Source organism: Macrobrachium rosenbergii, chromosome 4 (genome assembly GCF_040412425.1).
Source record: "Macrobrachium rosenbergii isolate ZJJX-2024 chromosome 4, ASM4041242v1, whole genome shotgun sequence".
Taxonomy (NCBI): Eukaryota; Metazoa; Arthropoda; class Malacostraca; order Decapoda; family Palaemonidae; genus Macrobrachium; species Macrobrachium rosenbergii.
Genome location: NC_089744.1, coordinates 57,384,498 through 57,407,396, shown reverse-complemented (window position 1 = coordinate 57,407,396; position 22,899 = coordinate 57,384,498). Strand labels below are relative to the sequence as shown.

Here is a 22,899-nt window from a genome sequence, read left to right as displayed (position 1 = left end):
TGCACCCTTTTGGGTCATCAGGAGGAAGTTCATTATTATCCATCAAACAAGGATTCATGTGTTGTGCCTGGACATCATATGTTAAAAAGTAATGAGTTGTACTAGCCTAAGAGATAGTGAGAGAACAATACATTTTTCCAAAAAAGAAATTGATGAAAGCATTGCAAATGCAAAACTTATGTTACCAGCACATGAATCCATAAAGTAGGTGTTTTTTCTTTTTATAACTATTATTTAAAGTGCAGATTAGCAGTAATAGTTTTATTTCTTATATTCTTAGTTATTTGCCAAGCTCAAATTTATATCTAGGACTAAGATATTACAATTGGAATATATAATAATTTATAAATATGGTGTTTACTTATGACATGAAAAACACCAACAATGATTTTTTTTTGTTCACTTGTATTAGTTACATAAAAAGTACCAACATTACCAAACATTTTTGTAATTGTTCCTCATAACTAAGAATCCTGTCTTTGTTTTTATATCTATAAAAAAATCTGTCAAAATATGAACTTAAGTGTGGAAAAATAGGTAGAACTGACGCCCGACTTATGAGTATGGTGTTCACTTATAGGTTAGTTTTATGAAAAATACTTACATACACAAACTTTTTTTTCTTTGCTGATTCTAATAGCTAATGCCCCTTTCCTTCATTTTTTACATTATAAAAAAATTCTCATTTGATACGCCGGAGGTCAAATTGTGACCAAATTTTTTTTTTATAACTTTTTTATTTTTCAACCTAGAGTTTTAAAACCTGTATATTTGAATGCCTTGGCTCTGTCTGATTCTAAATACATGTACATTTATGCAATTGTGTTCATTATTGACCAAATTACGGGTCGGTGAAAATGTGATCTCATGCATGACCTCAAATTTCCCGAGGTCATATCTTTTGAACCATTTGTCAGATTGGTGTAAAAATTTCAGAGATGGATTCAGGGCCTATGATTTCCCTTTAAACCAAATTTTAGCAAAATCTGAGAGATGAGGGTGTTAAGCACTGGTTGATCTGACAGAGAATACCCCTTCTACTGTACAGGTAAAGACGTACAGAGAAATAATAAGTTGTAAAAATGTGAGAGTGCTAACTATGAACGAGAGAGAGAGAGAGAGAGAGAACCAACCAGAAATCCTTTGACATGCTGGGTGCAACAATTGACATTTTTGACAGCTTTGCCCCAGCCCCTGTCTTCAAATGTTTCACGAAAGATCGGGAAATATTTGTTTAAAATATCACATAATTTACTATAGAAATGTATAAATTTTGTAATTACAGTTATATTAAATGTTATGGTCGAATTCAGCAGAGAGAAAACTCTGCCTTTCTTGGACTACATAATTTACTGTAGAATTGTATAAATTTTGTAATTACAGTTATATTAAATTTTATGGTGGAATTCAGCAGAGAGAAAACTCTGCCTTTCTTGGACATCCTCGTAACCCAAAATGGGAACGGTTTGACACCAGTCTGCATGAAGACAACAAACACTGGGCAGTGTCTCAGTGCATGTGGGGAGTGCTCTAATATTAGCCTACAAGCTGTTAGTGGTTGATGTTTATATCAAGAGAGCTGTAACCCACTGCTCCACGTGGCGGGAGACACACCTGGAAATCGAGCGAGTCCAGCAACTCCTGACCAACAACAGGTTTCAGGATAAACTCAACAAGATGTGATAAAAGAGAAAAATTGGAACAATTCTACAACAGTGAAACCAGAACAACAGTGACGAAACCAAAACATCATAATTTATCATCGGACTGAATATAGTGAAAGATTTGAAGAGGAGAAGAAGGGACTTACCAGCATAATCAGCAGAGTGAAACGCCAAAGCCCCCAAACAATGGGCTCAAGTTTGCCACAGGAAGTCCCCATATTACTGATGGGCCGCCAGGTTTTACAGCTTTTGATGAGCAACGGAAATCGCAAAACTTTTTGGTGCCAAAATCCATGGTTTCAGCCAGTGCAGATTAGGTCTTGGTTTTGTTTCATACCTTAGAGACGCCAGCAAAAATCTAGGCTAAGATATTACAAATAAGCCCCGAAAATCTGATTTTCGGTTAGCTGGATTTTTGTTTATCATCACAAATTAGAACAGAACCAACCGCCAGTAACTGGTGACTCCTGTAACTAAGAAACCTAATTTGACTTATTCTATAAAAAATGAGGAATAACACCAACTTAGAACCGGAAAAATAGAAGACCTGCGCAATGTTGTTTACTGTTTTACTTAGCCCTGAGAGAATGTTCCAGTCCTCCAAAAACATACGCTTTGCACACTTCTAAGCGCTAAAGACATCTACGCCATTTTACATAATGGAGCCATCCACCAACACTCATTTGTCGATCGGTTCCCTGTCAATCGAAACAGAATTTTTTTAAACTCAGAACTTTTGGAGAAACCTAAGTTTCAGCATTATGGAGCAAAGTCTTTGGCCTGACTAATCAAATACATGTATCAGTCTGCATTTTATTACAAAGAACCAAATCTGGAAGCAGAAAATTTTCTTGTAGGCAAATTTCCCGTATCATCCAACACCGGAAGAGCAAATAACTGAAATAGTGACAACAACATTATCATCTCTCCTCATCCTTTCCCACAGGTAATCAGAACCCCTATTGAAAATGTGAGAGTTTGTTGCCAAAAACAACCAGCAACTGGTTTTTGACATCCATTATAGTTCATTTAAACATTGTTGATTATTGTAAATCTTTTTTCAAATGTTTTATTTTTGTTCAACTTATATTCAGTTAAAATAATTTTTGTACTTTAATTTGAATGTATTTTATTTGAATGTATTTATTGTATTTAGTTATAATTTTTCTACTTTAATTTTATTGTATTTTATTTAAATGTATTTATTGTTAATTTTTTTTATGCTGGAATTCAGCAGTGTAATACAACAAATCAAAGAAAATGTAGTACACTTTGAAGAGGTCATGACAAGTGATGAAACAGCCATGGTGCTGTGTTCCCAGTGAATGGAACAAATAGTTAATCTTTGTTTCTTTATTCAACAATTATACCGTGAAGAACGTAGGTGATGTAGAAAGTACTGTGAAACTAATAAAAAGTTGATCAACAACCAAAAAGCCTTTGAACTCAAGAAAATTTGCATATAAGAAAAAACTTTGCCCAAAAATATTATTTAATATTATTAATATGAAAATTAGTACTTATTAGTGAAATTTGAAAATTAGTACTTATTATTAAACAAATAATTTATCAACAAAACAAATAAATATGAAACATAAAGAAAAATTCTCTCTAATCTCAGTAAGAGATGAGAGAATTTTTATGGTTACATGTGTATGTTTGTTTTGTTGATAAATAAAAGATTTACCTAATAATTATTGATAAATGATTTACCTAACAAGTACTGTACTAATTTTCAAATAAGATTAAGATTAAATAATAATAATAAAAATAATAATAATAATAATAATAATAATAATAATAATAATAATAATAATAATAACTGTTATTACAAAATTTATACATGTCTGTAGTAAATTGTGATATTTTAAACAAATATAATTTCCCGATCTTTCATGAAACCTTTGAAGAGAAGGGCAAGGGGCAAGGGTAAAGCTGTCAATTATGTCAATCGTTGCCCCCAGCTTGTCAGAGGATTCTCTCTCTCTCTTTCCTTCCTTTTTCCTTCGTAAATCATGAATTTGCATTTCTTGATATCTAACATAAGAATAACTTATTCTCTCTCTCTCCCTCTCTATATCTCATGTTATTCTCTCTGTCCCTGTAATAATTCATAAAAATTTAACATGGTATTTCAAGTTTAACAACTCTCTCTCTCTCTCTCTCTCTCTCTCTCTCTCTCTCTCTTTTTTCCTTCAGTAAATCATGAATTTCCATCTCTTGATATCTAACGTAAGAATAACTTATTCTCTCTCTCCCTCTCTCTCTCATGTTATTCTCTCTGTCCCCGTAATAATTCAAAAATAATTTAACATGGTATTTCAAGTAAGGACAATTTCTCTCTCTCTCTCTCTCTCTCTCTCTCTCTCTCTCTCTCTCTCTCTGTCTCCGTAATAATTGACAAATATTTTCACTCTTGTAAGTAAGGACAGCCCTTATCTCTCTCACTCTCTCTCTCTCCCTCCTCTCTCGAGGATTTGCAAATGTTGCAAGTCTGAAATCACATATGACAGTTAGTTAGGTTCCAGTGAAAAGTTTGCATGTCTGTGAATTCGAATTGTGTAAGATCGAGGTATTACTGTATTGTGAGGGTGGACCTAAATCAATTTACTCTTCTCACTCGCTTTATCCAAGGAAAGTTGAATGTAGTGGTGGATGAGCTGAGCCGTCAAAAGCCGGTCCTTCACAGAGTGGACCCTGGATCCCATGGAACCATCCCAGGGACCATCGTTTTCCTCTGTTTTGCTCGCCAGGCCCGGACCCCTCTTGCATGGGCCATGGACGTCATGTTACAGGATTGGTCGAATCTAGACCTGTACACCTTCCCACCCTTCAGCATGATACCTTCCCACCCTTCAGCATGATCTGGGAGGTATTGAACAAGTTCGAAATAACACTACAATGAGACCATGATCCTCATAGGCCCAATTTGGCCTCTGAGGGACTGGTTCCCACACCACCTACATCTGTTGGTGGACTACCCAGTGCTGCTTCCCCAAAAAGTATCGCTACTCAGACAACCCCACTTCAGAAGACACCACCAAGGGTTGTCCGCTCTTCCCCTGACAGGCTCAGGCTGTCTGTAAGCTTGTCAGAGTGAAGGGTTTTTCAAGGGAAGCTTCATAGAATATGGCAGAGTGCAGAAGGAAGTCTTCTAGCCTTGTCTATCAGTCCAAGTGGTCAGTCTTTAGACGGTGCCACAACTGCAGTGTCTCATCTTCTGAGACCACTTTAAAGCAAATTGCAGATTTTCTCCTTTTTCTTAGGAATACCAAGAACTTGTCTTCCTCCAGCATTAAAGGCTATTGGGCAATGCTTAGCTCCGTTTTCAAGCAAGAGGCCTGGATCTCTCTTCAAACACTGACATTAAAGACCTGGTAAAGTCGTTTGATACGATGAAACAGAAAAAGGAGGGGAGTGCGAAGTCATGCCCGCGCACGTGCCCATAGAAGGTCACATTGTTGCGGCAGCCTAGGTGAAGGCCGTTCGTCTGAAAGTGTTGAGGGGTGGTTGGAGGACCCCACCCCACCTGACATGCACCCATTCACGGCAGTACCTGGACTGATCGTCCCTGTGCCTCTCACTGCACTGGGGTTCATTCAGCTCTTCCTTACACAGGAATTGCTGGAATACCTCGTTGCAGAGACGGTGGATTACGCTTGGTACTGCTGTGAGGAACTGCAGACAACGTTGTTATATCGATGGCGGGGCTGCAACCTCATGGACATGGCACATTTTTTGAGGCTCCACATTTTTTTTGGAGTGATGCCTGCTGCCGACGTCAGGCAATATTGGAGGCAGAATTTTTTTTAAGTATGCCCAATGTGCCCAGCATTAGGCCCCGTGATAGTTTCCTGGCGTTGGACAGGTATTTCAACGCCAACCAACCGAAGGGCCATACCCTGAATAACCTAGATCGCCTCATCTTAGTCCGCCCAGTGTTGGAGTACATTCGTGAACGGTGCCAGTTTCTCGTGGTTCCTTCCAAGAACATTTCTTTGGATGAGGGGATGATGCCATACAAAGGACATCTAAGCATAAAAGTGTACAACCCCAAGAAGCCAATGAAATATGGTGTGAAGTTCTTTTTTATTACGGAATCCAACACTGGATATGTCGTTGACTTCTCTGTGTATTCCGGGGTCTTCACGCTGACACTGTGACACTGTCTTCGGTCTTGTGGATCGTTTCCGTAACCAGGATACCCACCTGTTTATGGATAATTATTATAACTTGGTATCCCTGGCCCAGGAACTGTATGAAGGTGTGCATGTCAGTGAACCAGGAGGTACCCTTCGTTGGTTCCGTGGGGCCCTGAATGTCAGACACCTCAAGAGTTTCTCAGGTGGCCGCTAAACCACCCAGAGGAGTGGCCTTCCAAACATCTGGCAAGAGGAGAGACAGAGTGGCCAACCTCGCGGAAGGAGATGTCTTCGATCATCTGTTAGAAGGGTCCGACATTCCAATGTCCCGTCGGTGCCCATGATTACGACCAGTCATGAGCCCATCCAAGAAGGGGTCGTTCAGCGGAAGAAGAAACGTTGGCAGGGCCAAGTTACATATGAGGAGTTTCGTGTCCAATGGCCTACTGTCATCGGGCACTACAATAGTCACATGGGAGGAGTTGATCTCTTTGATCAACTCATCCAGTATTATCCCTTCGGCAGGAGAACCAGGAGGTGGACACAGAAGCTCCTCAAATACCTCCTTCAGTTGGCCTTCCAGAATGCCTACATCCTCTACTGTGGGTACAATTCAGACACCCGGAGATTGTCCCACATCCAGTTTCTCGAGGTGGCCGGGAATGCCCTCATAAACTTCAATCCAGAGGAGTGGCCTTCCAACACAGCCCCCCCTGCCCTGAGCTCCTGATCTGCCTCGAGAGGATAGGGCAGATGTCGGTAGGAGGGCCAACCTCGGTTGTCCTGCTCCTGCCGACGCCGACCCTGCTGCCGCCGCCCTTGATGATGCCGCCCCTGCTGTCCCTGTCCCTGCTGCCGCCCGTCCTGACATTCCAATGTCCTGTTATATATAGTGGATCCTGTGTGTATATATATGCAGGCAGGGATCACACACTGGAGCCCCTAGAAGGGCATAAGCAGAAGAGACACCCGGTTTGTCTGTCGCACCTGCAAGGTAGCACTTTGCAGGATCGGGAGTGTGACCGCAAATACCACACTGCGTTTATATTGGAGTATATATACCAAAGGGACACTGGAGGGCGCAGCATACTGCTGAAGGGCGGCCCATCTGCAGTATATATATATATCTCCCTCCTCCACCTGTACCTCGTCATGTCTAGAGGAAAAAATGCAAGACTCTTCAATGGAGGAGGGAGAAAACAAGATTAGAACGAAGAGTCAGGATTACGAGTGAGTATTCTGCATTGATTTTATGTTTAATTTTATATTTATTACAAGTTTTTATATATCTGTATTTATTGGTGTTTTGTATATTATTTTGTTTTATGCAAAAAAAAATTTTTTTCACCTGCATTCCACCAAAATAAAAAATATATATATATGTGTGTGTATGTATATATATATATATATATATATATATATATATATATATATATATATATATATATATATATATATATATATATATATATATATATATATGTATATATATGTATATATATATATATATATATGTATATATATATATATATATATATATATATATATATATATATATATATATATATATATATATATATATATATATATATATATATATATATATATATATATATATATATATATATATATATATATATATATATATATATATTATATATATATATATATATATATTTTTTTTTATATAAGCAAAAAATCTTACACTATTGATATTCAATCATTTACCTTCATTTTGCAACAAATATATAAGTCTCTAGCACAATATTTCGATTTATGGTGAATTTTTAAAAAACTTTTTCCTTATATCCACGTATATATAACTCTACTAAAAAAAATCTGAAAATTCTTTAGTCACTTTATCGTAATTTTTGCACCGTTTTCTATTAGCGTTACATAAAGTTTTATATATGAAAATAAGCGCAATTTCATGTAAAATACAACAAAAATAACTCATGGTTATAGCTGTTATCCCAGTTTTGAAATATTTTCATATAAATCATGATAAGTGCCAAAATTTCAACCTTCGGTCAACTTTGACTCGACCGAAATGGTAAAAAAATGCAATTGTAAGCTAAAACACTTACATTGTAGTGATATTCAATCATTTATCTTCATTTTGCAACAAACAGGAAGTCTCTAGCACAATATTTCGATTTATGGTGAATTTTTGAAAAAAAAATTTTCCTTACGTCCGTGCGTGCTAACTCTGCTGAAAATCTCAGAAATTCTTGTCACTTTGTCGTAATTTTTGCACCGTTTTCTATTAGCTGTTACATAAAGTTTTATATATGAAAATGTGCAATTTCATGTAAAATACAACAAAAAATAAGTCATGGTTGTAGCTTTTATCAGTTTTGAAGTATTTTCATATAAATCATGATGTGCCAAAATTTCAACGTTTTATCAACTTTGACTCGACAGAAATGGTTGAAAAATGCAATTGTAAGCTAAAACTCTTACATCCTAGTAATATTCAATCATTTACCTACATTTTGCAACAAACGAGAAGTCTCTAGCACAACATTTCAATTTTGGTGAATTTTTAAAAATAAATTTTTCCTTATGTCCGCTCGCTAACTCTGCTGAAAATCTCAGAAATTCTGTAGTCACTTTGTCGTAATTTTTGCACTGTTTTCTATTAGCCATTACATAAAGCTTTACATATGAAAATGTGCGCAATTTCATGTAGAATACAACAAAAAATAACTCATGTTTGTAGCTTTTATCAGTTTTGAAATATTTTCATGTAAATCACGATAAGTGCCAAAATTTCAACCTTCGGTCAACTTTGACTCAACCGAAATGGTCGAAAACTGCAATTGTACGCTAAAACTCTTACATTCTAGTAATATTCAATCATTTACCTTCATTTTGCAGCAAACGGGAAGTCTAGCATGATACTTCGATTTATGGTGAATTTTTGAAAAAAACTTTTTCCTTTCGTCCGGTGTGCTAACTGCTGAAAATCTCAGAAATTCTTTAGTCACTTTGTCATAATTTTTGCACCATTTTCTATTAGCTGTTACATAAAGGTTTATATATAAAATGTGTAATTTCATGTAGAATACAACAAAAAATAACTCATGGTTGTAGCTTTTATCAGTTTTGAAATATTTTCATATAAATCATGATGTGCCAAAATTTCAACCTTCCGGTCAACTTTGACTCAACCGAAATGGTCGAAAACTGCTATTGTAAGCTAAAACTCATACATTCTAGTAATATTCAATCATTTACCTTCGTTTTGCAACAAACGGGAAGTCTCTAGCACAATATTTCGATTTATGGTGAATTTTTGAAAAAAACGTTTTTTTTATGTCCGTGGGTTACGAATTCATGCATCATTTTGTTATAATATTTTCTCTGTGTTGCTTTGATCGTTTTACAATATGTTATACACCAAAATCATCGCAATTTAGTATACAATACAATGAAAAAAAATATAACTAACTTTAACTGTTTTGCTCACAGCGCGATTTGTATCCAATTATATATGAAATTTTTTTAGTAATGTCATATATTCCACTATTTATATATGATAATGATATTTTTTTAATTTCTGATGGTTGCATACTAAACTTCAGGCAGTGACAAAAAAGGAGCCAAAAATGAACTCTTAATCTTAAAAACTAAGCGTACTGTGATTTTTTGAAAAAAACTTTCTTTCCGCTTCGGCGCTAACTCTCAAACCCTGCCAGCATACGGGAGACACTTTTGTAAATAGACACTCGGCGTTTAAGGGTTAAATGGCTGACGGGCCCATCTTTTTTTAGCTCTTTTGCTGTGCTTTTCTTCGAAATCTGATGCGTAAAACTCTCTTCCTCTTCGCCTTATCTATGGCTAAGCGTATCAGCAAAATAAAAGTTATTGACAAAATAGTAGGCTTTTCTCAAGGGGTTGCCTTTTGCTCCTTCACCTTAGGCTTTCTGGCCAAGAACGAGGACCTGTCCAAGCCCTGGCCTTGTTCATTCACTGTGAAAAACTTGATGAAAAATCTTGGTCATGAGGAGGAAGAGAGAGTACTGTGTCTGGTCAGAGCATTGAGATACTACCTGAAGAGGACAGAAAAGATCAGGGGCCCATCTAGTAATCTCTGGTCTTCAGTAAGGAACGCATCTCATCCTCTATCAGAGAACGCCTTGTTCTTCTTAAGAGACTTAATTAGAGAAGTACATTGTTGGGTTAATTAGAAAAGCACATTCCCAGATCCAGGAGGACATTTTACCAAACCTTAAAGTGAGAGCACACGATATCAGAGCGGTGTTTACTTCCTTAGCTGTTAGACATAACATATCCTTGATCTCCATTATCCAGTCTACCTACTGGAGGTGAAGGTCCATTCTTGCTTCTCAATGCTTGAAGGAAATAGAAACAGTGTTTAACGACTGCAGTACCTTGGGTCCGTTATCAGTAGCTGGCTTGGTATTGGGTGAAGAATTATAGGAAGCACTTTTTGTCCTACTATCCTTTCATCGTGATGTAGGTTTTCGAGGTGTGGGGAGCCTGGGGGTACAAGTTACCTGGAGAATCCACCAGTCTTAGTGGATAGTTTGTGGTTTTTAACAAGTTTTTCAGAGTAGGTGACAGCATTGTCTGGTTTTTTAATGTTGGTACTGCACCCAGGGCAAGGGCATCGTATTGTATACTTTGTTAGCCATCAGGCATATCCTCAACTACAAAGCTCCCACTTAGTAGAGGCGCTCCACTGCTCAACAACCATGCTACTATGGGTTAAGATGAGCGCCAACCAGAGGAAGTATTCACCAGCAGTAGTGCTTTTACCAGGTAAGGAAACAACAAGCATTGCATACAGTGCTGACAGAATTTTTCTATTTCAAATTCATTATCTTGCTTTTATGTTTTGGAGTAGACCATGTCAGTGTATCCCACCTCCACGCAATGTGGGATTCAGCTATGTAATTAATGTACTTGGTAAGTTACTTATATAAAAATGACATTTTCATAATAAAATTGTTTTATATATACTTACCCAGTAATTAAAGAATCAGAGCCCACCCTCCTCCTCTCTTACGGACATCAGGACACAAACAAATTGAAGATGGCGGCCAGTACTGTCACCTACATTTAAACAAAAGAAGCGCCACTGCTAAATTAAAAAAAGTTGCTGCATGAGGTAGATACATTAACTATGCAGTTACCTGGTAAGTATATATAAAACTTGATTTTTATTATGAAAATGTCATATTTAGATACCAGCAAGGAAAATATTAGCTGTGAACTCACAAACTTATCAACATAGTGACTTCTGAAATGAGAAAAATTAAACACTTACTTAGCAGCGTGTGACATTTTACTATGCAACAGATTATGGAAGATACAAGAAGAATTATGTCAGTTTTGAGCATGAATGTACAGGCTTGTCAAAGCATGATATAAACTTAATACAAAGCTTCCCAGCTAACCAAAACTTCTTTGCTCTGGTATTACAGTACCAAAAATGATGAGCAAATTATAAAAAAAAAAGCACACAAATACCATTTTTTTTTTTCTTATATAGTGCTAGACATGGTTTTCATACAAATCCATTCCCCTTGTAACAGAGCTCATTTGCACCAACTTGTACTTATCAAAATCTAAATGCTCTCAATGTACAGAACTGGTCCTTGTAAGATGCCTCAGTTACTTATTATTCTGTCATGAGAGACACTGGAAAATACAGTGGTGTTGTGCTCTCAGGATTTAGCGTCCAAGTGATTATCACCATTATGCCTTTTCTTTTCATAATTCATGAAATTTCTATACAGTATTTTCATTTTTTAATTTGTGAAATGTTGATTTAATTAAATTTTTAAATTTAGTAGTGTTTTATGAATAGGGATGTTTGCACTGCATGTCATCCTCAGCATTACTGCGAGTATCTAGCTTTTGCATGGGTTTGGGTATTCATTCTAATATTTTTGCGGTTTAGTGTCCAAAATCTGCAGAAGGCATAATAGTTGTCTGTGAAACACATTTACTCAGTGCAGAGGACATGATAATCCAATACACAAAAATATCAGCGGAATAATAGACAAAATATGGTATTACCAAATGAATATGTTGATGCTAAGCTGAAAAAGAAAAGCAGAATGTGGGAAATAGAGGAAGAATAGACTTAATTTTAAAAGAATGCATGATAGTTAATCTGAACAGTTTAAGTAGCAAAAAGTTCCAAGTTAGCAAAAAACTGACTGCTTGCTAGCTTACAAATGGCTAGCCAACTACTTTAATGATGTTAACCATTAGCCCTTACCAATACTGATGTAATACAACAAAGTTAAAAAGTTCAAAATGCCTTGGATGTACTGAAAATGTACTGTACAGTGCTTAAACAAGCTAATACTAGTTGAAAAATACAATTTTCTGAACCCTTAATGACAGCAATTGCCTGAAGTGAAAAATTAAGCTTTATTCAAATATACATTAAATATACTTCATTTTCTAATACTAGCTGAAAAAAGTTCTCCTTTTGAACTAAAGGAAAACAGTAAAATACTAAATGGGTAATGCTGAAAATCACCTGGTTTAGTGCAAGTCACACAATTACTCTAGTAATTAGCATTAACTTGTAGATTTCTTCCATATTTGAAATATTTATGTTACTTAGGGTATATTGGACAAAGGGAATGACCAGGTGCTATAGCAATGATATACATTACTCCCATAAGAACTTTTGTACCTAAAATGCAAATCTATGATATGTGAAGCATTCTGTCAATCATATTCTTAGGCTGTCAGTATGTGAAGTAAAAATCTGTATTTATGAACTATTGAAAAATTTAATTTTTTATGCATTAGAAAATATGTTAGAGATGTAGTGCAATATTAATAATCTTTTGTTTTTAATTTTTGCAGGAGCTCCTGAGATTGTTACCGGAAGTCGTGATGGATTAGTAAAAGTTTGGGATCCACGCCAGAAGGACAAGCCTGTCATTAATATAGAACCAGAAGATGGACAGGAAAAACGAGACTGTTGGAGTGTAGCGTTTGGAAATTCTTATTCTATGGAGGAGCGAGTGTTGTGTGCAGGATTTGATAATGGTGATGTTAAAATGTTTGATTTACGTAAAATGAATATTTGTTGGGAGACTAACTTGAGGAATGGTGTATGTTCAGTAGAGTTTGATCGTAAAGACATTAATATGAATAAGTTATTAGCAACAACATTAGAGTCCAAGTTCTTTGTTTTTGATCTTCGAACATTCCATGAGGAGAAAGGTTTTACTGGGTGTATAGAAAAAGGTCATAAATCAACTATATGGTGTGGGAGACATCTACCACAGAATCGAGAAATTTTTGTAACCACAGGTGGGAATGGATCTATAATGCTATGGAAATATTCTTATCCTTCCTCAAGATCAAAAAAGCTTAATGATGGGTCAGAGGTTGGAGTTGCTGGAAAAAATGAGTTACTTCAAAACGCAACAATCTCCGATCAACCCATAGTAAGTTTTGAATGGTGTGCTGATAAAATTGGATTGAGTGCTTGTGCTGGACTTGACCAAATGCTGAGGGTCATCATTACTACTAAGCTCAATAAATTATAGTAGTATATTTATCATTTTTATTAGAACTTCATCAGGGATGTTAATAGAAATTTATGGTGGTTGAAGGCATTTTAGTTTTAAGGTACATTCGAAACCAACTCAGGAACTTGTATGCTTCTAAGAATCACAAGATTATTTTATAATTATTACTGTAATTTCTGTATTTCCATCTAAAGATTATAAACCACGCAGGTCTGAAATGCCTGATAAATGAGATGGATTCATGTCTAACATCATCATGGAAAAATATGATGTCAGAACATCAGTGTTGATGATGTAATGGTAAATAAGAGGAAAAAGTTTAAAGCACCCAAACCTTATCAGTGTTATTGTATAACAGTATTGAAAGGGAGGTCATTAAGCCACTGTACTGAAAATTAGACAGTTTGTTTTGAGGCTGCTTTAAATGTAAACCTCAGTTTGTTTTGAGGCTGCTTTAAATGTAAATATCTTTCTTGGTGAAATACATAACTGTATTTTACACAAAGGGCTCTATAAATTTGGGAAGTTCTCATACCTAAAGTCTTTATTACATCAGCCTCTGACTGCTTTTGTGACTTTGGGGTATTTAGCCAGAAAGTGTGCAAGACAAAAAGAGTAAAGAACTCATTAGACATCTAACCCTGTAATGGAAAAATCTGGCATATAAAATGATGATGATTTAGCTTGTGTGGTTATCAATCATATATCACAATTAGAAAGTTAATTTCACTGTACTTAGGATAGCACAGCTATGTAACTTTTTTGTTGACAATAGGTTTGAATCGTTACCCCAACTGCTTGCAATATGTACTGTTAACAGATTGCTACAGTTTGGAATACTGTGTGCATAAAACTGCTTTAAATAAAAAAAAAAGTATGTACAATAGCAGCCATATGGTATACAATAATAGTCATGTAGTAAGATCGTTTTATGACTGGCAAAAACTGAAAAGCTTAAAAAGTTAGACTCCCAAAACATTATACTTGGCATACTATGCTATGGATAACCAATAAATAAGGCTCATGAATTCACAGGTTACAATTGATTATTCTATTCTGAGAATTCTTTGCTAAACCTGGAGACTTTCCCAAGAGAAGGCAAATTAATTATGAATTATTTGTGAGCCATAACCATGTATTTTCTTTTACAATCAGGAGAATACTCGTTCACTGCCCTAAAGTATCCCTAATTATTTTATGATCCTGATTGTACTCAGTCTTTGATACATTTCCATTTTCTATCCTTCCTATCCTATTAGCAAGTATTTAGTGTGATTTGCCATATTAAATGGTGGTGTATTTTCAATTTTACGAAAAAGCAATAGGTAACAAATGCCATAAGTGCTGGCTGAAATTATTTCATTCTTTTTTCTGCTTCATGACCCCTCCACAAACAGAATGAATGACAAACTAGTAATAATTATGAGAACGTAATGAATTCAGTGAATGTTTATTCTTAAATTCAGAAGAAAGTTCAGAATTTTACAACCAAGTTAACTTGGGAAAGCAAATGTCATATTTCAGTTGAATAACTTCCAAAAATACTGATAATTAAAAAAAAACTATGCACCACATATTATACTAGGTAGGACATATAAAAGTAAATAAAAAAAACCTGTTTGGTTTTTGTTTATTTGGAAAAACGCCTGAAAGTTTAGGGGGTAATACCATGTGGAGATGAGATTATCTATTACTATAAAATAGCTGTACAGTACTATAGCAATATACTAAACTGCATACTATCTACTGAAACTTCATGCAGAGTGGACATATCTGAATAGTCATAGGTAATACTTTTCCAATATTGTTGACTTAGAAAATTAAAAAAAATTGTTCATGGATACATTTTATACAGCTTTCAATGTATGACATTTGTTGTGCACTCTCACGACTGCTGTAATGAGAGAGATCCGGACTTCAGTGCAGTTGACTATATAAAAAAAGCTTATGGTTTCATAGAGACCACCTCCCTTGTTCCTGTCATACTAAACTCTCTAAACTTAAAGTTTGTTACCTCAGTTTGGAAGGTAATGTTGCATATTTGAATAAAGATGCTTGAAATTTAAAAAAATCTACAACATGAGGTGCAGATAAATAATGCTGTTATACAAGATGTGTATGTCAGAACTAAATGGTATGGGAGATAAATATATGAATCTATTGCGAACTCAGCCTTTGATTCTCACAAAAATACTGTAAACACTTGAATAAAACATGTAAGGTTGACTGTGAATCAGAATTCTTTAAAATAGACTTTTCCTTCTGTGTTACACACATTATACTCTGGTGACTTAATACAGTATCTATTTTTTTTTTATTCTTTTGCTCATTGAAGGTATCATTATGTGGAAATGTAAAATTTAGTGCATATTTTCATGCGTCTGTGTTTCAGTTGCAGAATTGTTTCAGTATGGTATGGTTACTTAATGAGAAAGATTATCAAGTAAGTAGTTTTGTGTAACTATAATTCATTATACTGTCTTGAAAATTCTTTTTGTGATTGAGATTTACTTTTATGCTTGAAAACTTTGTTTCTAAAATAACTGAAAAATATTTTGAGAACTTGAAGGTAACTGTGCTGTATTCTGACAACTTACAGCAGTAAGCATTTGGTGTTGACCAGTTGGCCTGTTGAATACAATTGGCTGGTGAGGAATAAAATGCAAAGCTGTATCCCATGCATACTTTCAGAGGGGACAGAAGACCCTTCTTTAAATCTTAAGGTAAGTGCTCCTTGGTCAGGTAGGACTTTCTGCCCTATTTGTTTAGGTTTGTATGTTGTCCCTTATGTTGAAACTGTTAGTTTTTTGTGTTAATGTGTGTGTATACACTCATAAATGGTTTTCTTAAGTTAGTTCACTATGTGCACAGCATTTTTATTATGGAACAGCCCCTGTGATGTTTGTGATCTGCTTTGTTCTGGTTGGTGGTCGTGGCATGCGTAAGGAACTTGCAGGTTTTATTACCTCATAAGCAGTTTCTGATCACTGTTAGTGAGGATTTGTTTGTTTTACCTGGTGTCATCATACCAGTCCTCAAGATTGTCAGTGCTTGTTCTAATTTCATACTATTGTTTGCCTTCATTATGTATTGACTACTGTTACTTCCAGTATTTTGCTTGATTATTTTTACAGTATTTGACCTGTTACATTACTGTGTTAGAGTTACTTAGGTATCTCAAAGCACAGTTATGAACCTTAAATCACGGCTTCCATTGTTGGTTGAAAAGGTATCCTATGAATACTGTCACATTGGAGAAGGGAGGTTCTGTAGTGGCAAAATTTGACATTTGGTATGGAGGTCTTTATGGAAGAGCACATTTGTTATATTTAGTCAGCTCATATGTCCATTGAAGAGCAGTGATATACCAGTAGATAATTAATACATATTCTTCATGTCAGGGCATTAATATATTGCCATAAATAGATGATAATGAGGATGCCATTTAATATGGCAAGTGATGGAGAGTATGAAATGACTCTCTGCTGTAGTAATGATGGTAATGTGGCTGCAGGAGTAGGTCTATATCTATTTTGAATAAAAGAATTTAAATTTACCATGAAATTCAAGTGAAGTTACAACTGGTGTTGTTGCTCATGATAGTAAAACTAATGGTCAGTATGACGATTACTATACAATATAAAGAAAGACTGACAGTGAAACTGAGTGGAGAGGCGCAAATGAGTATATTGAGGTTCTAATGGTGAATAATTTTGATGAGGTAAGGGAATCTACAAAAGCTGAGGTGTAAATTTGAACTGGTGTTGATGTTTTCGAGGAAGTGCATAACAGTGGAAAAGGATTCTGAGTGTGAGATGGGTAGTAACTGAGAAGATAGTCAGGTTAGTGGAAAGTGAAAGCTAGGGTAGTTGCTAGGGAATATGAGGAAGATAGTTTCAACATTGTCACTTGTTCTTCTACTAGATTAAAGGAATGTTGGCATTTGCCTTTGATATTAAGGTGATATTATTACAAGGATATATCAACTGATGTTTTATGTTGCCCCACCTAAAGGAGGATTTTTTAATGGTAGGCTATGGAAGTTGAAGAGGCTGTATATGGTCACAATGATACTGCTAGAGATTGGTATATGTGCATTAAATGGAAAAAAAAAAATTCAGATGATTTTTGTTAGACATGCGCAAGAAAAATTGAAACAAAAAATATACAGATTAAAAGAATTTTTTTTAAATGGTTAATTCTCAGATGTAATGAATTCAAATATGTTAATATTGATATAGAAAATGTGGTTGGGAAAATTATGATGGCATCAAGTAAGCATACAAAAAGAACAGCAGCATTAACAAACATTATTGGGAGAAGAGGATACTGCAGTCACTGCCATACTTACGAACATTCAGAGATACGAATAAACGGTCACTAGTTAAAATTGTGTTCAGAGTGCTCCCCTTTGCCACCTGTAAGTTCAGATTTTGCTCTGCGTGCCTACTCTGCCTTGTAAGAATTTTTGCAAGGAACAGAAGAACACGAGGAAGAAAAAGAACCTGTTCCTTTAATCCCTTCCCTGATTACCCCGCGTATTCTTGTGATTAACTACCATGTACTGTATTCTTCTTACTTTCATGAGAATACTTGTTCTCGTAAAATATTCCTAATTTCTATCTTCCCGATTTACCTCATTCTTTAATGAATTCTCATTTTCTGTATTTACTCTCTCATTAGGAAACATTTAGTATGTATTTTTGTCAGAAGATGGCCGTGTGCATAGTTTATTTTAAAAGCTTCCAGTGTCAGATGCTGCTCCTGCTAAATTCTTAATTTCATAACTTTCAAAGCATGGAAAAAATACTAAATTTTGAATGTTGTTTGAATCCAATATTTATTTTCATTTTACCATTCTAACATCCAAAGAAATTCTTTATAATACTGCATAATTTAAAAATATTGTGAAAAAAGTATAATCAGTGACTCCTGTATTGTTCGGAAGGCCTCATATATGTATAAGTGATAAAATCAGTGCAGTCTGTTTTAGGTTATTTGTACTTCCTTTACTGGAATACTGTTCTCCAGTTTGGATGTATGCTTCTGCCAGAGATTTCTCTCTCTTAGATAGAGTGGTTGTGGTGGTAGGTTTCTGTTTCCTAATAGCAGCAGTTATGACTTGGACCATCGACGGATGATCTCTTGTTTGTCACTTTTTCATAAGTTGTATTTCAACAGAGTTCTTTCATTTTCACAGTTGTTGTATTTCAACAGAGATCTTTCACATTCACAATTGATCCCTGATCCCCTTCATCTGCTGAGAGCAACCAGATTCACTGAACGGCAGCACCAATATGCAGTTAATATGCGTCGCTGTTGAACTAAGTTCAAGAGGTCCTTTATTCCTCACACAGTTGGACTGTGGAACAGCCTCCCATAGGATGTTGTGCAGTTGGAACTATAGAAGTTCAAGCAAAAATGCAATGCATTACTACCTTAATACTATTCTTCTTGCATTTTAATACATTTTTATGTATTTATCTATTTATTAATTTATTTTTTCCTTTTTTAATAAGTGGCATCTATTCTTTCTGTAGTTCCCTTTACTTCCTCTTGCTTCTTCCTAATCTTTGGAAGCTTGAATTAGGTCCCCGTGGGCTTGTTCCATCTGAATAGGTTTCATCTACTGAATAATAATAATAATAATCCCGAGTTAACTTAGGAATGTAAACATCAACGAAAATTATGCACTAATTATTAAAAGCCAACTTGCGAACAATTCACGATATGAACGCCTGTTTGGAACATAACTCGCTAGTAAATTGGGTAGTGACTGTGTAAGCAACTAAGCGTTCATCACCCAGCAGTTCCTAAAGCAAGAGTAGTAGTTGGTCTACCCTTGCTAAAACACTGACTGTTGTCGATTTTGCTGAAATGATGGTTTTATTATTTGTCAGTTTTGCTGGTATTTTTGGTATTCCAGCCTTGCATATGAATCAGTTTGCTGATTCTGAAGAAGTACATCAGTGCTTAGAGGATCATTTCATTGTAACAGCAAACTCTCCTGTAAAGGAATGGGCTGATAGTAAAAAAGTAAAAACTTGGAATGTTGTGAATATATTATTTACAAATACTTAGGTGTATTAACAATTTTTAATGGAACAGGGCTTCAGTGCTGGCACAGTATGCTTTCCTGGTTGATGATTGGATGTCGCTTGCTACAGTTGTCACTCTGTTTTTAATTATCTGATGGAGTTTGACTGGTCCTCTGCCTTTACTTTGGATGTTTTTTCTAATATTTTTAGTATTATTGCATCAGTCAGTTAGTACTATTACATCTTCTGGTTTTAAGTTTGAAATACCAGTTGCACTTCTTGGATAAAGCTGTGCTATTTTGCTCTTTTGGACAATAAAATGCTTTGTACATAATTTTTTTACTCTTCTTATACAGTGTCGCATATCATTTTTAAGAAGTGAGGACAGTTGACTCCTAATTTATTTTTATGTTTACTTATTATTTGCATTGTATAATAGCCAATGTAATAAGCTTATCTGTTCATTATTTGCTTTGTATAATAGCCAGTATAGTAAGCTTATGAGAACAGATATCACTAATTGCAGTTGTTCAATATTTTTCCTGGCATTGGAAAAATAAAGCTTTATGGAAATATATGGGCTCAGTTAACAAGGGCTTGTATATTGTGTGTCTTTCTTGTGAAAGAATGTCCAGGGCAGAAACTAAAAGGAGAAGAAATCATCTTACATAGTACAGTATTAAAAAAGGAGGGAGGCTACTTATTCTTACTCCAACAAAAGAGGGAGGATACTTATCCTTATATCTTTAACATGAAAACGTACAACTCGCTTCGCTGCCATTGGTCCATTACTGGTCTCTTTCCCACGTTGGCAGTCCAGTTGTCAGTACTACCAAGCCAAACAGAAAATGACCATGAAATGTGGACGTTCTGGCAGATTTTGACCGAAGGTGATATGCAACGGATGGCTCTTTAACTGGGACAAGTACTTGGAATGTTTTCTGGTGACTTACGGGCAGTAATGACAATTGTGCAATAATGTGCTGGCCAGCAAGGAGGGAAAATTGATAATGGAAAAACAGGCAAAAACTTCTCCTGAAAACATTTAATTTAAAAGTTGCCCAGCAAACCACTTGGCCTGGTAGAGGTTGTTGAAGTTCTGCAAGACCTTACAGTGATGTGGATGTGGCCTATGAAAACCTCCACCTGTGAGGCCTTGCTGAATAACCATTCATGAAGATGAAGTGTGTTCAAGTTGTTGTGGATTTTATGAAAGTGGGTGCTTAAAACTAAGGTGTTAGACCAATGGGAATGCCTGCCACCATGGACAGTGGATTTGTAAACCAATTTTGCAGCATCTTGTTCTTGGAGAATCAGAACTTCTCAAACAACTTATTATGTCATGCACAGTTCATGTTTAGTTTGTGGTTCAGACATGTTGCAAACAGATCTAATAGTGTTGTACCCCATAGATGCTAAAGGGCTTCACAGATCTTGAGAGTTAAGTGACCATTCCAAGTGTAGGAACTGCTAACCCCTGTTGAGACTACTAACATCTTTTTCCTTCTCAAGATGAACTTGTGAATTATGCCAACCTTGTTTGCCACTGCCAGCTGACACTAAATATCTGATCATGTGCCACTTTTTTTTTTTTTTTTTTTTTAATGTGGTACTGTTGTACTTTCTGCAAAAGTTTGGAGGCCTTGAAGTTTATGAACTCAGTGGTCACATCCCTTTTCTGCGTCATCCAAGTTTCTTTTGCTTGATGATCCAACACTACATTCTAAAAGTTTATCCACTGCATTTATAACATCGGTATCTCAGGAGAGGACTTACCAGTAATTGACTGGGGTTTTGCTACCATTAAAGGTCATTCAGGACTTAGTAGTCTTTTAGTAGAGTTGCTGCCAGCCATTATTTCATTGGTAGTAGCTGTGTGGAACTAGATTCTCCAATGACAAAGGTGCCTTATCTGTGCTGCATAGGCCTGATTGCACAAGATCTGATTTATCCCTGTTGATATAGTCCTAGGACTGGAAAAGCTCAACATATGAGAACCATATTCCATCTCAGTTCAGCCTTGCTATCACCAGTCAGTCATGCAGGTATCTGCAAAGTCTTACCCTGATCCAATGCTCCTGTACTGTTACTGGTGCCAAGATTTTGATAAAGACTTGTGGAGCAGTTTTCAGGCTAAAACACAGGATTCAAAACTAACAAGTGTTTGAGTCTAGGGTTGGTAGAGTCCTTTTTACTGATGAAATGCTGCCCCAACTCCACTATCTTCATCATTCTTAAAGGGTTTTGTTGCAAAAACTCACCCAGCAGGCTGAGGTCAATGATAATTTTCCATTCCCCTGTTGCCTTCAGAACCAGAAACAACTTTAGTCCAGGCAGTCTGTCACACACCAACATCAACCTCACCTCACTGTCCAAAGCTTGGAACCGTTAAGTGTTACTGTTTTACATCCAGTATCCCACTAGCTGTGAATTTGGGGCCTATCACCAGAAAATGGAATCAGTAATTGACTGACAAATTGTACTACCCATGGCTCTGTTCAGTCTCATTGCCACAATCTCCAGTATTTTATCAGTAGGGAAATTCTGACCACCTTACCAAGGACTTCGTGAAAGGCTGGCCACCATTTTTGAGCTGAAATGCAGTTGGTTCCCCCTTGCTGGAGTTGACTCCTTTGGGGCTAGAGGGAAAAGATCTCCCCTGAGGAGTGTCTGGCATCCTCTGCTGCTGGGGTCCTTCCGCTAGGTGTTGATTGCTGTCTCGAAAATGATGGCCTACTGCCAAATGTGAAAATTGCCTCTTGGTCCCACAATCAAAATACTTGTGAACCAGGAAACATCCAGGATATAAATACATTATTAGGCTTATACCATGCAGTATATGATAGATGGTGTTGTAATAGTGATAATGTAAAGCACAGTCTGTGGTAAAATCCTTAGGTAGTGTAAGTAGTGTAAAGCCCACTTTTTGTATGTAGTCTTATGGGCCAAAGTTAAGTGCAAATTATAAAAATATCAAGTTTTTTTGTAATTTCGTGGCCCATTAACTAATTAAATTAATGAATTTGCATTAGAAACTAGATGTCTAGTAGTGGTTGAAGTAAAGATTTAGGTACAGTATTAAAATCCTGAAGTTAGGTTAGCAGAAATTGTCAGGAATAAAATGATGTATATCAGTTCAAATAAGATTTTAATATAAGACTATTTACAAATAGCAATGACACATAATTCTGTACAATACAAAAGTTGGAAGATTAAAATTCCACTAGTTTAATTAGGAAATACCAGACTCTAAGATATGGTGTTGTGACCTTTTGGGAAGCGCACTATTGATATCAGAAATAATACTGTACTTACAGAAGTCCATTATGAATGTTTATAAGGAATTCAAATGAAAATTATAAGTTCACTCATATTTTAAGAGCTTGTGTAATAATTTCATGGTTAAATAGTCTTAAAAAAGTGTATGGAGAAGCTTTACTGTAAGAAACTTCATACAAAGCTCAGTTGAAGATATAATTTGGATTGGAAAGTGGTAATGACCATAGTTACAATATGCAGCTAA

The 22,899-nt window shown here is 35.8% G+C and overlaps 1 protein-coding gene across 5 annotated transcripts in view; it reads left to right on the top strand.

The window, feature by feature from the left end:
- Positions 1–15,505, top strand: part of Wdr92 (WD repeat domain 92) — a 52,720-nt gene extending 37,215 nt beyond the window's left edge. For all 5 annotated transcript variants that reach the window (XM_067097666.1, XM_067097657.1, XM_067097673.1 and 2 more), the window contains one exon: positions 12,665–15,505. In XM_067097666.1, coding sequence (XP_066953767.1) covers positions 12,665–13,356 — 692 coding nt within the window. In that variant the 3' untranslated portion in view covers positions 13,357–15,505. The remainder of the gene's footprint in view (positions 1–12,664) is intronic.
- Positions 15,506–22,899: the final 7,394 nt, after the last annotated feature.